A 16,248-nucleotide genomic window follows, 5' to 3' on the forward strand; every position below is an offset into this window, starting at 1 on the left:
GTAAAACTTCAATAAAAACAGATATACCTACATTTAAATGTATGTATTTGTGACATTTTACATAACTAAAGCTAGTTTTTAATCATGTAAAATTAACTACAACAGCATCAGCACTAAGTCGTCAGTGAGGTCTTTGTTTTGAACCACAGGGTTTAACACAGTTTCCTGTAAGAGTTTTCTGTGCTAAGTAGGATATCTCATGTTGAAAATGACAAACAAGAAGTAAAAAGAAAACAACACTTGTGACTGGTTTAACATTTATTGAAGATTGAGAGAAGAAAATTCCCATTCCCACACTCCTATTGTATGGATCAAATGCTTCAGCTGAGAGTCTTAACTCATTCAGCGGAGTCACTTCCCTGAAAGTCAAAGAGAGAGAGAATAAGTACTGAAACAGTTTACAGAATGACAAAACTAGTTATGACTATATATTATTGTCAGCCATATGGCTTGCCTTTCATTTGCAGAGGTTATTGGTTACTGAACATATGTGTGTCAGGGTATCCACTAGGATTTTTTCTCGCCGGTCAAATGTCCGGGCAGAATTTATTTTATCGGACAAATTTGAAACTTACCGGTCATATTTCAATAATAATAATAAGAGTTGTGTAGCAGTTTCCGTTAGCAGGTAATTACCGGACTATGACCGGATATGCTGATGTTTAAAACACAGTTAATGGGCTCATTTTTATATTGCTTCAGTTTATAATCGTAACAGATCGAAAAATTCAGATTCATTTTCCCATAAATTATTCCACAAACAACAAACAACATAATTATTACATTCAAACAAACTACTTGTAGTAGATAACGTACATTATTCAAAAGTTTACATTAACTTTGAATAATAACACGGGAGAAACGGATCCTCTCTTTTCCCCTCTCCCTCCCTCTCTCTCCTGACAGCCCGTCAGTTTCTCATGCAGCTCCTGCAGCTCGCTGAACAGAGGCGGGGCTTCAGGTGATTATGCAGAGCTGCGTGTCTCGGTCTGACTCAGCAGCTGATCTGATCTCTCTCGCGTGTCCGGTTATACTTCACTCGCGTTTATGTCCATATCGATCAGATCCAGCTCTCCTGATCGGCCTTTATAGAGAGCACCGATCAAACTATTAAGAATGAATATCGGCCGATAATGACCGGCGGCCGATCTATCGGAGCCTCCCTAATTATTACCAGACATTTTGACCGGCAGGTTTTGAATTTACCGGTTTTGAATAGCCTACATTTTACTAGCTAAAAACCGGTAATTACCGGCTAACGGAAACCCTGATGTGTGTGTAGTTTACACTGGAATGCAAAAAATATATATATATTAAATATATGTATGTTTATTAAATGACATAAAGAAAATGAAAAAGAGACCTTCCCAGAATCCCCGCTCTTCACTCTGAGCTTGTTGACCTGGGACTCAGCGATATCAGCACGCTCCTGAGCTTCCTCCAACTCATGCTGAACCTTTCTCAACCTGGACATGTGGGTGTTGGCCTGCTCCTCCTCTGAAGGGTTTTTGAGTTGTGTTAATTAAATTATTGACTGTGATATCATTTCTAATTACACTGCATTATTTGTCACATTGATACTCACAGCCTCCTCAGACTATCTCTTGTAAGCCTTGACTTTGAGCTGCAGCTTGTCCACCAGATCCTGAAGCCTGATCACATTCTTCTTATCCTACTCAGTCTAAACAGATAAAGAATTGTCACTTATGAAGGTTGGAAAGATGATCAAACAGGGGTTGAACAAGTATTAACAGGTTTTACTTAGTAAAAGTGTTACTTTTGCAAGTAGAAGTAATGTCTTCAAAATATTACTTAAATAATAAAACACACAAGATCAGTAAAAGTATTCAATAGGAGAGTGGACTTTTTCAATGTTAAATATTTATGATTTTGTATTACTAAGGTATTTAACTTCCTAGCATTGTAGTGTTACCTAAACAGTTATAATCCGAAAAGTAATTTGGTTGACTCAAGCAGTAAGTTTTGTGTTTTTCTTGTGAAATTAAATGTACCTGGTAGGTAAGCTCCTTCACTCTCCTCTCATATTTACGGACACCTTTAACAGCATCAGTTCCACGTCTCTGTTCGGCTTCAATTTCACTTTCAAGCTCCCGGACCTGTAATGTGATGACATAAATAATAATTAATTTAATTAAGTTTTGTACAAGAATTTGACTTCAGTAAAAGGAGGACAACGTTTAAGTGATACATTCACAACTTGTTTTTCATTATTCAACTAATTTCTGAGCATTTATGTACAGTTCGTACCCTGGACTCCGGTTTCTGGAGCTGTTTCTTGCCACCCTTCATTTGCGAGGTTCTCAGCCTCATCCAGGCGGTGCTGCAGGTCCTTGACTGTGACCTCCAGGTTCTTCTTCGTCCTCTCAAGGTGAGCACTTGTCTCCTGCTCCTTCTTCAGCTCCTCAGCCATCACGGCCGCCTGAAATCAAAATCAGAACCAGAAATCCTTTAATCGTCCCACAGCAGTGAAATGTACAATGTTACAGCAAAGGAGCAGATAAAAGGCAAACATAGGATTCGTGAACTAACTTTTAAGAAACACACATTAATAACATTAAGATAGAAAAAGAACAGCTGCAAGGTAAATGGTCTGTAAATACTCAACAATTACAGTGCATGATAGACCAAACCCATAACATAGGTGAATCAGGGATGTAGACTCACGTCAGTGATTGCCTTTTTGGCTTTCTCCTCAACATGTCTTGCTACCTGCATTGAATCATCCACTTGGTTTCAGTTTCTATCCTTTAAATGATTTGTGTAGGCTTAATTTACAGGCTGCTTCTGTCTGTACAGTATGAAAGTTCAAGATAAGATAAGATGGAATCAACAGAAATTAGATAAAGATGCCTAAAAACAGAAATAAAACATAGCTATTAACATACTCCTATTGTGAAGGTAAACTTCTGTTGTTGCAATGTTGAGGTAGAATGAAGGAGTCTGGAACCGTCGTTAGCCAAAGCACTGAGAGTTTTATTGATCACAGTACATTAATTACATACGGCCGGGAGATCATCTTAGTTTCACACTGTCCTGTGCTCCACCAAGATAATCTCTGCCCCAGAATAGACCCAACACGCATCAACATGAGGAAAGGCGGGCTCACAGAAACCCGCGTATACCTAATTAGCTATTAAATGCGAGACAATAATCTCCTTGTCTCAAAGAGATGCAGCTAGGTCTCAACCCTCCCCCACGGATATAGGAGAAGCGTTTGACCTGTGACCTCAACTTACAGAGGAGTCCTTGAGTGACTACAAGCAGATGTTTGCAGTATCACAGATTCTAAAAAACTATAAGAAGCTCTATAAACAGATCAGATTAAAATATTCTCTTACACCTATCACTTATACAGTAGGCTATTAGTAGTAGCCTTCTAGAAAATACTAATACAAAAAACAAAAACAATCATAGATATAGGATAGGATAACCAGTGCAAATTAAGAAAAAGATCCAATGGACACAACAGATAAAGAAGCAAAAAACGTAGTTCAATACACTGTTTCCAGGGGACACAAAAACGTGATGCACATGGCTGACTTGTTGTTGCCAATTGCCATGGTTTGTGGCTTATGGAGTTATAGAAGTCGGTATGGAAAATCACATCAAATGTAACTATTTTTTTGTTTTGTTTTGTTATATTGTGATGGCATGATTCAGGTATTATTGCAGATATCTGCTGTTAACCATAGCTGTTAACCTAGCGTTAGCCTTTTGCTAGACAGCTAAGTTACACCTGAACTAACGTTAGCTAATTAGCCTTCAAGTTTAGGTTAGATAGTTAGCTAAAACTTGCTCATTTCTAATTTTAAGTGGAATGAATGAATGTTCTCTGGTTAACTCATGTGTATTTATTTGAGAACTTGTATTAATTATGCACTGTAGCCCACGTGTCAATAAAGTCAAACTAAACCAAAAGTTAACTGGGCACTCCAGATAAAAAAACAACTGAAAAACATTTTTAAAGCTCAACATAGAACATGAATCTTCTCAGGTAAAACACTCAAATCAATAGCTCAATTATTAATTACAACTGGAACAATTAACAAGAGAGCTACTTTTCCAAAGGAAGGTAGTGCCGTCATAGTGTTTGGGATGTATTTTAATTTTTTTCCATATAAACTTCTTTTTTTTTGGAAAGATTGAAATGGAGAATTTCAATCTCAGCCAGCATCAGGTCCTTTCTGTCCTTCACCATGGCAACCTGCTCTCTCATGTCTTTGTGTCCTCTGAAACATCAACAAGGTGCAGTTGGGAATCCTGAGAAAAAAAGGTCTGTTAAGTCATAATATAGTATTGGTCTATCACCTAAATATATCATTCATCTTAAGTATTGATGCAATGCAAGGCAAAGCAAGTTTATTTATATAGCACATTTAAACACAAGGCAATTCAAGTGCTTTACAAAAATGACATTAAGAAAATGGCATTTAAAAGTAGGTCAGGCATTTAAAAACAGTCTTTAAAAAGAAAAAATAATAAAAGAAACATTAAAAGAAAAAATACATGAATAAAAGTTACAGTGCAGTTCAAGTTCAATTAAAAGCAGCGGCAAAAAGAAAAGTCTTCAGCCTGGATTTAAAAGTAGTCAGAGTTGCAGCGGACCTGCAGGTTTCTGGGAGTTTGTTCCAGATATTTGGAGAATAATAACTGAACACTGCTTCTCCATGTTTAGTTCTGACTCTGGTGAGAGAAAGCAGACCAGTCCCAGAAGACCTGAGAGTTCTGGATGGTTCATCATTTAGCAGAAGATCAGAAATGTATTTTGGGCCAAAACCATTCAATGCTTTATAAACAATACATGTACAACAGTAATGTTAACATTCTCAATCAACACAATGAAAAGAGACCTTTCCAGCATCATGTCTCTCGACTTGTTTACCTGGGATGTGCTTATGATTTTCCACCTGCTCATCCTGAACATTCCTCAGCCTTGACATGTTAGTGTTGACTTGCTCCTCCTGTACATTGTTTAGGGTTACACTGGTCTCATGAGAACAGGATTAGTGAGTGTAATCAGAATTATTCCACAGTTGTTTTTTTTCTGTCGAACAGTTCCATTCGGATATGGTCTCTTATTAAACAGACTCACTCTGGAAAATAAAACAAGAAACATGAAATTATTGAAGGGTGTTTATAGACTGTATTGTACGGAAGAGGATTAGGGCCACATACATTTTTTTTGGTGAGGATTTGAAAAAAAAACATTTTCGTTTAGTTCATTTAATTTTAATTTGTTCCGTTCATGGTATGCACAACTTAATGCATAATAATTGTTTACAAAACATGTCTCTGTAAACACCATTAACTGAAAATAATCTTATATGACCTGCTAAAAAAACACAAAATAAATAGAAATAGATGGTCTGTCCTTCATATTTCTTATTCACAGCCAAACATAACAGTGTCGTAGGATAATAAGAGAAACACAGAAACTTACTACAAACAATACTTAGTGCCCACTTGATAGTTAACGGAAAGAAACAAAACAAAAAACAACAACACCGAAACATCACATGTACAAGGAAAAGTGCAACACCCTCATCTGAGTCCTACTGGAGAATTATGCTCCTACAAGTGGTTCAACATGCCCTAATTGAACTTTGTATTAATGAGAAATAGGATATGCAGTAGCAACCTAAATATGAACGTAATACTCCTGATGAAAATAAAGTTACGTGGCCCTCTTTAAACTTTATTTATTGTAAAATAAAGTACTTTAGCCCCCCCCCCATGTAAACATAGTTGGCACTTAAATGTATCTGAATCAGCAGCCAAATGTTGAACCTACCAAATGTACCCTAGACAGCCAGATCCTTTTTAAAAAAAAGCAATTTTAGACAATGATAAAACTCTCAGAATTATTCCTTGTTGTGACTAGTCCCAAAACAAGTGAAATTGTAATTTCTCACAGTCTTGGCATTACTACAGGCCTCCACCTGGCTGCAGAGGTCCTCGAGGCAGATTCGTGATTAATTAACAGTCAATGTAACTTGCAATTGTTTAATTTGATCACGCTTTTGATGTTTACCATCTCTCCTGAACCTGATTCATCACCGGTGATTTGGCGACACATTGTAAATATTCTGCCACGCTATTCCAAGGTTTATAGGATTTAGCACGATAGTTTATTGTACCAATTTAAATACAATAAATAATTGAACATACAAATCCTTATATACAAATCTTATAAGTTGAGCAATGTAAATGAAAAATGAAACATTGAAGCAGCTTATTAACGACAGTACATAAACTGAACACAGTTTAAATGAATAAAGATTGCTATAGGAAATGTCACTCAAATGTCAATTGTCCAGAGCTGCTGTTTTTATACACGAGCTGCATCCTCATGTGAACCATTTGATTTTGTCAGAATTGCTTGACAACATTTATAGTTTTACAAAGCTTAAATAAAGACATTACACAACAGATACAATATTACCCAACCTGAAGGTTGGCAGCTGTGTCTTCATTTCAAATCACACCCGGTGATTGGATTTTAATTTGGAGAAGCCTTGAAATGTCACTGGTGTATAGTTACAGGACATGCAAATCTCAGATATCGGAAATAAAATGCAGGCCCTTGCAAGTCTTATATATCTCCTGGCAATAGTCTGAACAAGGATTGCAAACACCGTTATTTAAATAATAGAAATATTTTCCGCACACAAAAACAAAACAAATGTCTGCGAGGAGTTAAGAACAAGGCAGTTTTTGAGTTTATACTGAATGACTAACTGACTCACTGAAACATAATTAAATTTCCCCTCAAGGTGTATTATTAATTTTCATGTTTTGCACAGACTTATTAGTTGTAATCACACGATTTTATCATGGTCAAAAATAAATCCAGCTAAGGAGGGAGCAGTGATTCATATTTGGCATGAAGAGAATCATATATATTTATAGGACACAGTTGTCTTATTAAGCCCACAGGTTTAAAGAGATAGAATTTTCGAAATGATTGGTTAATTTCTCAGATTTATTTTATTACATTTCCTCTACTGTCCCCTTTAATCAACACACCCATTGATGGCCTGCTGGGTATTGATAGCAAACAGACATGAAATGCTAACCGAAATGCTTGGTTTGAAAAGGTTCTACAACGTTTCTTCTTTTTAACAAAATATATCTTTCTATGTTTCTTGACATTACAATAAGTTGTTTTTTTAATGATGGTTTCTGATGTTTTTCACGGTTGTTGATGTTCTTTTGATATTCTTTAATGTTCTTTGATATACTTTATACTTTATTTATTATTATTTGTGCAAAGTAAATTCCCCTAGGGGCAAAGAAGGTTGCTTTCACTCATACATTCAGGATGCATTTTATTGATATAACAAGAAGACAATTCAACAGCTAGTTCATATTTTATGAATTATGTCATAAGTCTTCAGAAGGATGTTTCTTCCTATTCAGCAGTGTCAGACTGGAAAAAAAGAAAGAAAAAACAATAATTAAACACATTTTCAAATGTAAGCTATCTTTTTATCTACATTTTATTTTAAATGTACAATTTACCATATACAATCGCTACATCACTTGTGAAAATAAATAAATGATGGTATACAGTATATACATATACATTTGACCTAAACCACCCTATTAAACACAAGTGCCCTCTCATTTTACAAATTGTTGTATCCTATTGGTTACTCTAGCAGTAGGGTTAGGTTAGGGCGCCTGCTGCTGGTGGAAAGACATCAGTGAATCAGCCAGAGATTAGAAAGCTGAACAAGAATTAGGTTTTCAGTAAGACAATAAGATCTTGATGGCAGCCTGGTCTCTTGGCCATGGAGTGGCACTTTTTGGTGAAGCTGAAGTATTTAAATGTGCTTCATTTTGCTGGTGTAGTTCTAAATGGTTGTATTTGAGATTAAACCTGCTTTGTTCTTGCACAACTCCCTTCTCCTTGCGTGTGAGCAAAGACTGTTACAGTTACCTTCCCAACATCACGGCTCTTGACTCTGAGCTTGTTGACCTGGGACTCAGCGATGTCAGCACGCTCCTGAGCTTCCTCCATCTCATTCTGCACCTTCCTGTGCCTGGTCATGTGGGTGTTGGCCTGCTCCTCCTGTGAAGGGTTTAAATGTACAGTATGTCATTTATGAATACTTCATCATATTAGTTCGGCTTGTTTGTGTCCTTATGGATTTGTGCTACGTAAGATCACAAAATATTTGACTCACAGCGTCCTCAGCCTGTCTCTTGTAAGCCTTGACTTTGAGCTGCAGCTTGTCCACCAGATCCTGAAGTCTGAACACATTCTTCTTATCCTCCTCAGTCTACACAAATAAACAATTGGTATTAATGAAGTATAGTGTCTGAATGCAAACAATAAGGAACTCATGATAGTTTTTTGTTGAATATTAAATTACCTGGTAGGTAAGCTCCTTCACTCTCCTCTCATATTTGCGGACACCTTTCACAGCATCAGCACCACGTCTCTGTTCAGCTTCAACTTCAGTTTCAAGCTCACGCACCTGTCATGTGATGATATATAGTGTATCAAAAATACTAGTACAGAGAAAGGTTACATTTCTTCTTTGCCCTAAACGTACATTGTACAGGCTAAACCTCTTATATTTTGAGCATTTATGTACAGTTCGTACCCTGGACTCCAGTTTCTGGAGCTGTTTCTTGCCACCCTTCATGGCGAGGTTCTCAGCCTCATCCAAGCGGTGCTGCAGGTCCTTGACTGTGACCTCCAGGTTCTTCTTCATCCTCTCAAGGTGAGCACTGGTATCTTGCTCCTTCTTCAGCTCCTCACACATCATGGCCGCCTGAAATGATTTTCAGTTTGGAATTACAATGTAAAACGTATTGACATCAATGGTCAAATGTTTCAAAGTTGCATTATACATAAAAAAAGAAGATTCATAACATAGACTCACATCAGTGATTGCCTTTTTGGCTTTCTCCTCAGCATTTCTTGCTTCCTGGATAGCATCATCAACTTCACCCTGGACCTGGACAAAGTCAGTCTCCAGCTTCTTCTTGGTGTTCATAAGACTGGTGTTCTGAATTTATAGAAAATAAACCCATGTTTAATATGATATTATTAATGTATTCATAAAACTAGTTTCTTTGGAATTAATACATAAAAAATGCACCTGAGAATGAAGCAATCCAACACGCTCACTGGCATCAACCAACTCCTGCTCAGCTATTTTGCGTGCTCTCTCTGTCTGCTCCAGAGCGGCTCTCAGCTCCTCAATCTCAGCCACCATCAGGCCATTTCTGCGCTCCACCATGCCAACCTGTTCCTTCATTTCTTCCTGTCCTCTGATAGCATCATCAAGGTGCAGTATGGCATCCTGAAAATATTCAAATAAAGACTCACTTTCTTTACTTTTAAACATGTTTTTTTCATTTAGCAATCAAACAGATCTCACCTTGAGCTGTCCCTGGACATTCCTCAGTTGTTTCTGGGCCTCAGCAGCCTGCCTGTTGGCATGACTCAGCTGAACCTCCATCTCATTAAGATCTCCCTCCATCTTCTTCTTAATTCTAAGGGCATCATTCCTACTTCTGACCTCAGCATCGAGATTGGTCTGCATGGAGTCGATCACCCTCTGGCTGTTCCTCTTGATCTGCTCCATCTCCTCATCCTTCTCTGACAGCTTCCTGTCAACCTCACCTTTGACCTGGTTGAGCTCAAGTTGAACACGAAGAATCTTGGACTCTTCATGCTCCAGTGTACCCTTTAAATAAAATGATGCATGGTGATGTATAGAATTTGCTCTTAGATATGCTATCATGTGAGTGGTCTGATATTGTATTTTCAAATATTACCTCAGCTTCTTCCAGTGCCATCTGAATCTCAGACTTCTGAACCTCCACAGACTTCTTGGATTTCTCCAGCTCATGGATACACTTCCCAGTCTCACCAATCTGTTCAGTCATGTCTGTGATCTCCTCTATAGAACAATGAAAGTAGACGTATAAGGATTTAACTCCACACAGGTTCATAACATACACCTGTATGTTACGAGTTACTTTTTATTTAGTGAGATTAATTTACGTTGCAGGTTCTTGTTTTCTCTCTTTAGGGTCTCCAAGTGATCCAGAGTTTCCTCATAAGAGTTCTTCATCTTGAACAGTTCAGTGCTGAGAGAACGAGCCTCCTTCTGGGATCCTTCCAGCTCTGCCTGGGCCTCTTCATACTTCTGCTTCCATTCTGCCAGGACCTAGATTTTTATAGGATAATTAAAAATCAGTTGGTTGAATATATGTATGTGTATCTTGTGACGACACTGGGTTTGATTATCAGTTTTACCACTTACCTTATCAAAGTTCCTCTGCTTCTTGTCAAGGTTGGCAGCTAGACCGTTAGCTCTCTCTACATCAATCATGAGGTCTTCCACTTCGGCCTGCAGCCTTTGCTTGGTCTTCTCCAGAGAGGCACACTTAGAGTTCACAGCCTCAGTTGATTCCTCAGCCTCCTGCAGACGCTGGGCAAGCTTTTTCCTGTAGGTAGCAAGGAAGGATTCGTTTTGTCTTGCATACATACAGACACTACAATGTATTCAGATGTGTTGACTAATGGAACAGTATAACTTGGTTTATATACTTGGCCTCCTCCAGCTCCTCAGTGCGCTGGATAGCATCAGTCTCATATTTGGCTCTCCACTGAGCTACCTCACTGTTGGCCTTGGACATCCCTCTCTGCAGCTCAGCCTTGGCCTCCTGCTCCTCCTCAAACTGCTCTCTGAGCAGATCACAGTCATGACGGGCTGCCTGAACAGCATGGGCCAGGGCGTTCTTGGCCTGATGAACAATAAAATATGTGTTACTTACCTATGAAGCAGGCAAAGATGTACATACATATTAAGCATTAATTATTATTTTTAATGACTACTATTCAAAAAGGAAGACTTGATTCAAGATAAACTTATCATACCTTCACTTCTTCCTCAATGTGCCTCTTAAACTCCTCGATCTGCTGAGTGAAGGCCTGTTTGCCTCTGGTGAGCTGGGAAACAAGAGCTTCTTTCTCCTCAAGCTGGCGGGAATATTCACCTGATGGACAACATGTAAACCTGTCATTTATCAAAGTAATTACTACTGGTTTCCATTTAGTTTCTCTCTCATATGGCTTACCATTCTCTGTCTGCAGTCTGGTCTTCTGTCCACTGATGTCATTCAGTTTGCGAACATTCTCATCATTTTTGGTTTTGAGCTCACTCAACTGATCTTCAAGAGTTCTGCACATTTTTTCCAAATTGCCCTACAAACAGAAAAAGTATGTTGAATATTTCTTTAAAACCATAAGAAAAAGCACACCCCTTGCAAAAACAAACCACTCACCTTTGCTTTGGCAACAGACTCCATGTTGCTGGAGAGATCATCAATCTCCATCTTGAACTCGCTCTTCTCCTTCTCCAGCTTCTGCTTGACGCGCTGGAGATTGTCGATCTGCTCTCCCAGCTCTGCAACACTGTCAGCCTGTTTCTTGCGGAGAGCTGCTGCAGTAGCTTCATGCTGCAGGGTTGACTCTTCAAGATCCCGACGCAGCTTCTGAAGCTCAGCTTCGCGCTTCTTGTTCATCTCAATCTGAGCGGATGTTGCTCCACCAGCTTCCTCCAGCCTCTCACTGATCTCCTCAAGCTCCCTGGAGAGGTCCGCCCTTTGCTTCTCCACCTTAGCCCGAGCAGCCCTCTCAGCCTCAATCTCCTCCTCCAGCTCCTCAATACGAGCCTAGATTTAATAATGGTAATGACCAGAAGGTTTGTTAACCTTTGTTGTTTCCAAATCACTTATTAAATATATCTTGTGAAATACATTACCTGGAGTTCCTTGACCTTCTTCTGAAGCTGAGCACCAAGTGTCTGTTCGTCTTCAATCTTGCTGAGGAGCTGGCTATTCTCAAAGTCCTTCCTGAAGAGTGGGAATGCAAATATTTACTATACCTTTTGTTGAAAGAAAAAAAAGGTTGCACTGTGGCAATAGAAAAATATGAGGTTTAAAAGTAACAAACAAACAAATACTTCTTGATTCTCTCATCAGATTGCTGCTTGTCATTCTCCAGATCCATTACGGATTCCTGGGTCAGTTTCAGATCCCCCTCAAGCTTCCTCTTGGCTCTCTCAAGGTCCATGCGGAGCTTTTTCTCTTGCTCCAATGATCCCTCAAGCTATCAGAAGACAGGTATTGATAAGGCATTTAACAGACCAATCATCAACACCAAGAAGTCAATATAAGAACAAAAAACACAAAGTCATAACAATTGTTTTCTTACATCGTCCACTTGCTGTTCCAGCTTTGTCTTGGCTTTGGTCAGAGTGTTGACTTTGTCTTCCTCTGACTGGAGATCATCAAGTGTTTGCTGGTGCGCCTCTTGGAGGGCTTTCTTCTCCTTGGTTAACTTGGCAATGGATTCATCTTGAGATGCCATCTCCTCTGTCAGGTTTTTCACCTAAAAGAAGGGTACACTTTTAAAGTAACTTAGCATTCTATACATGTTATTCTGTGCAAAGGTTTTTATCATTTTGTATCAGTGTATATTTAAAGTGATAGAAACCTTATTTTCTGTGGCATGTTTCTCCTTCTCCACTTTAGCCAAGGTGAGCTCCAAGTCATCAATATCTTTCTTCAGCTCTGAGCATTCATCCTCCAGCTTCCTCTTCTTAGCAGTCAACTCACCATTCATTTCCTCTTCATCTTCCAGTTTCTCGGTTGTCTCTTTGAGTTTGGCCTCAAGCTGGATCTTGCTCTTAATGAGCCCTTCACATCTTTCCTCAGCATCAGAGAGATTGTCTCCTTCCTATATTGTAGTTTGGACATGCAATGAGTCTGTTTGTTATCTTCTTTTTAGAGATTTTAATATTCATTGATTTTTGTTTATTATTCATTTAGTTAATCTACTTTTGCAATATAGTAAGAAGGCAAATAAAGTATATGGCCTCTACTTAGCTCACCCGGAATTTGAAAATGTGAGCAACAGTTTTCAATGATTTAGGATTACTTGTGATACAATAAGACTTGCTTTTGTTTACTACTTACCGAAGCCACTTGGAGTTGCAGGTCATTCTTTTCCTGCAACAGGGAGACCATTTTCTCCTCCAGTTCCTTCTTCTTGGCCAGGGCAGTAGCCAAGTCTGATTTCATCTTATCATAGTTCTCCTTCATCTGTAACAGCTCTTTCTCCGTCTCAGCACTCTGAAGAAGAGGCTTGATCTTGAAGTACAATTTAAGCCATGGCCAATTTTTCACATTCATGAAAGAACGGATATTGTACTGGACAGCAAAAATAGCTTCTCTAAAAAGAGATAATACAAAAGGTATTATTACTGAAATGAAATCTGTAAAACTGCTTAGAATTCAACCAAAAATACATGTACGATACATTTAAAAATGTACACTAAAGTTATATGTACTGTATGATAATTCTACCTCCTCTCCATCATCTTAACAAACTCTCTCCTTGAGAGGAAACCTCTCATGCGAGCCTGAGTCATGGTCACCAGCTTAGCCAGTTTATCATCTCTCAACTCTTCAAGGGTACCCAGCAGACCGGCTTTGAAGAACACCTAGGTTATCAAGTGAAATAATTCAATCATTTGTATAAATGGATACTGGACATATGCACTTCATAGCTATTGATATTGTCCATAGAAATGTACCTTAGTGTGCCCAAACTTGTACTGAGTGTGGTCTACATCAATGGAGCCAAGCAGCTTCTCTGAAGCTTTCTTGTTGTCAATAAACTGTCCCTCAGGGATGATACTGGCATTCAATACTTTGTATCTGCAAGAGAAAACAATGTTGTTACTTATATTTACCTCTCATCTTTTATTGGTGGTTTTTTTGTTGTACTGAAATTAACTTGACTTGCTAATAATTAAAACTGCAGTTACCTCTGCTTAAAGTCAGCGTAAAGGACTCTGCTTGGGAAGCCCTTTCTGCAGATTCTGATGCCTTCCAGCACACCGTTACACCTTAGCTGGTGGATGACCAAGTGGTTCTGCATAAGACCTGTAAATTGTACCAAATAATTCAGCTTAACAAGCATTATGGCTTGTGATTGTTTTTACAGCACATATAAAAAAACAAAGACCAATACATTCATTCTGTGTATTGCAATACATTGTATTGAAACATTGCTTTACACAACCATGTTGTATAAAGTCAATTCAACTTTATGCGCTTCTTACCTGGGGTCTTCGATTCATTTGGAATCAGGCAACGGACAAAATGAGGGTGAGTGCTCCTCAAGTTGAACATCAGCTTTCCCAAGTTCTCCTGTGCATTGGAAAACACAAGATATTAGGTCAGCTGAATTTCAAGATGTGTTAAGCAACTGTTTATCATATTGTAATTTGAAACAATACATACTCTGAAAAGAGCAGACACAGTTTGGAAGGAACCACCCTTCTTTTTTCCAGCCTTCTTACTGGCACCAGCCTCTGTTTTAAAACAAATATATTTATGTGACTGAATAAATAAAACCAACGTTTTTTTCTCTGTGGATTAGATTTTTCACACAAAAATACTATACGATAGTTATTACCTTCACCACCATGAGTTAGATACAGCAATGCCAGTAGTTTGTTTGAAGCTTTCTGGTAGAGCAGAACAACTGAGTCATTCAGGGGGTCCTTGTTCTTGTCCAGCCAGCCAGTGATATTGTAGTCCACTGTACCGGCATAGTGAACTAGGGAGAAGTGAGCTTCAGCCTTGCCCTTTCCAGGCTTTGGCTTCTCAAAGGCCTTGGTCTTGCCAAGATGCTGATCATGCAGCTTGTTCTTGAAAGTTGTGTCAGAGGCCTTGGGGAACATGCACTCCTCTTCAAGGATGGAGAAGATGCCCATTGGCTTGAAGGAGTTTACATTTTCTGTTAAAATTCAACTGAGGAAGCAAACATTTGCACATGAATCAAGATGTTCTTCTAATGTCAATACATACCTTCTCGATAAGCTCAATGCAGGCAGCCAAGTCCATACCAAAGTCAATGAACTCCCATGCAATGCCTTCTTTCTTGTACTCCTCTTGCTCCAGGACAAACATGTGGTGGTTGAAAAACTGTTGCAGTTTCTCATTGGTGAAGTTGATGCAGAGTTGCTCCAAGCTGTTGTACTGTAGTTATTGAAACGTTTAATTTCATTGCAAAATAATGTTGAAATTCAAAACTGCTCAGATATTTTTCAACTTACATCAAAGATCTCAAATCCAGCGATATCCAACACTCCAATGTAGTACTGTCTGGCCAGCTTTGTGGCCAACATCTCATTGATGCGGATGACCATCCACAAGAACATTTTCTCATAGATGGACTTGCACAGAGCACTGACAGAATTTTTGACCTAGAAATAAGGATTTTAGTGTAGTAATTTATAAAGAAACATTTTCATATCACAATGTCAACCTTGCTAACATTTTGGCAAATATTTAATGTACTTTTTGTTACCTGTGACACAGTTTGACCTTTGGTCACCATCTCATTTCCAACCTTGACTCTTGGGTAGCACAAACATTTCAGCATTTCGGCTGAGTTCAGGCCAAGGAGGTAGGCGATTTTATCAGCCTCTGAATGAAAGAATCAAAGTAATTATCAAACACACGTGAACTATAAATTATTACACAAATCTTAAAATGTTGAGAATTTCTTATTTACCCTCATTGCCATCAGGTTCAGCCTGCTCCTCACGCTGCTTTTGCTTGAATTTCATGTTTCCATGATGCATCACAGCCCCAGTCAGCTTGTAAATGCCCATTTTCTCCTCACTAGTGAAGCCCAATATGTCAATTGCCATCTGCAATGTAAATAAAGCAGTTATTGGTATGGGAAACATTTTCCTCTGTGTAATATATTTTTTCATTAAATTGTTGTCCTACATCTGTTGCATCAAACTCCTCCACATCATCTATGCTTTTGACAGTGATTTCACCCTGACTGATCATATGGTAGTCATAGGGGTTGGTGGTGATAAGAAGAGTCTCTAGAAGAAAAATATATAAATACATAAACAAACTTGTTTTTTTTCTGGAATTTTTTTTAATCTTTTGGTATAACATACCCAGGACCTCAGGCCTGTGGCCAGTCATCAACTGATAGAATATATGGTAGCTTCTCTCAGCAGACAACTGGAAGGTGACACGGGACTTCTCCAGCAGATCTGTGAATTACAAATATAAATTCAAACTGGAATTACTTTACATTTCAATGTATCATTTCAACAGAGACCAGATTTTAGGACAAATAACTCTTGACTCACACCATGTTTA

The 16,248-nt window shown here is 38.5% G+C and overlaps 1 protein-coding gene and 1 pseudogene across 1 annotated transcript in view; both read right to left on the reverse strand.

Moving 5' to 3' along the window:
• Positions 1–338: 338 nt before the first annotated feature.
• On the reverse strand, positions 339–2,751 carry LOC117548605 (annotated as a pseudogene).
• A 4,583-nt stretch (positions 2,752–7,334) lies between these two features.
• The window catches only part of LOC117548844 (myosin heavy chain, fast skeletal muscle), a 40,270-nt gene continuing 31,356 nt past the window's right edge, over positions 7,335–16,248 (reverse strand). The window contains exons 12-43 of the mRNA XM_034220339.1: positions 16,041–16,139; positions 15,859–15,962; positions 15,638–15,776; positions 15,431–15,549; positions 15,177–15,326; positions 14,929–15,099; positions 14,534–14,837; positions 14,359–14,429; positions 14,178–14,265; positions 13,881–13,998; positions 13,647–13,770; positions 13,417–13,553; positions 13,027–13,282; positions 12,545–12,787; positions 12,263–12,439; positions 12,012–12,157; positions 11,811–11,901; positions 11,332–11,721; positions 11,125–11,251; positions 10,925–11,043; positions 10,595–10,791; positions 10,308–10,491; positions 10,046–10,211; positions 9,817–9,941; positions 9,417–9,725; positions 9,135–9,338; positions 8,916–9,041; positions 8,634–8,804; positions 8,400–8,504; positions 8,211–8,306; positions 7,964–8,095; positions 7,335–7,450 (exon numbers count right to left, since the gene is read on the reverse strand). Coding sequence (XP_034076230.1) covers positions 7,433–7,450; positions 7,964–8,095; positions 8,211–8,306; positions 8,400–8,504; positions 8,634–8,804; positions 8,916–9,041; positions 9,135–9,338; positions 9,417–9,725; positions 9,817–9,941; positions 10,046–10,211; positions 10,308–10,491; positions 10,595–10,791; positions 10,925–11,043; positions 11,125–11,251; positions 11,332–11,721; positions 11,811–11,901; positions 12,012–12,157; positions 12,263–12,439; positions 12,545–12,787; positions 13,027–13,282; positions 13,417–13,553; positions 13,647–13,770; positions 13,881–13,998; positions 14,178–14,265; positions 14,359–14,429; positions 14,534–14,837; positions 14,929–15,099; positions 15,177–15,326; positions 15,431–15,549; positions 15,638–15,776; positions 15,859–15,962; positions 16,041–16,139 — 5,006 coding nt within the window. The 3' untranslated portion in view covers positions 7,335–7,432. The remainder of the gene's footprint in view (positions 7,451–7,963; positions 8,096–8,210; positions 8,307–8,399; positions 8,505–8,633; positions 8,805–8,915; positions 9,042–9,134; positions 9,339–9,416; positions 9,726–9,816; positions 9,942–10,045; positions 10,212–10,307; positions 10,492–10,594; positions 10,792–10,924; positions 11,044–11,124; positions 11,252–11,331; positions 11,722–11,810; positions 11,902–12,011; positions 12,158–12,262; positions 12,440–12,544; positions 12,788–13,026; positions 13,283–13,416; positions 13,554–13,646; positions 13,771–13,880; positions 13,999–14,177; positions 14,266–14,358; positions 14,430–14,533; positions 14,838–14,928; positions 15,100–15,176; positions 15,327–15,430; positions 15,550–15,637; positions 15,777–15,858; positions 15,963–16,040; positions 16,140–16,248) is intronic.

Source organism: Gymnodraco acuticeps, unplaced genomic scaffold, assembly GCF_902827175.1.
Source record: "Gymnodraco acuticeps unplaced genomic scaffold, fGymAcu1.1, whole genome shotgun sequence".
NCBI classification, from domain to species: Eukaryota; Metazoa; Chordata; class Actinopteri; order Perciformes; family Bathydraconidae; genus Gymnodraco; species Gymnodraco acuticeps.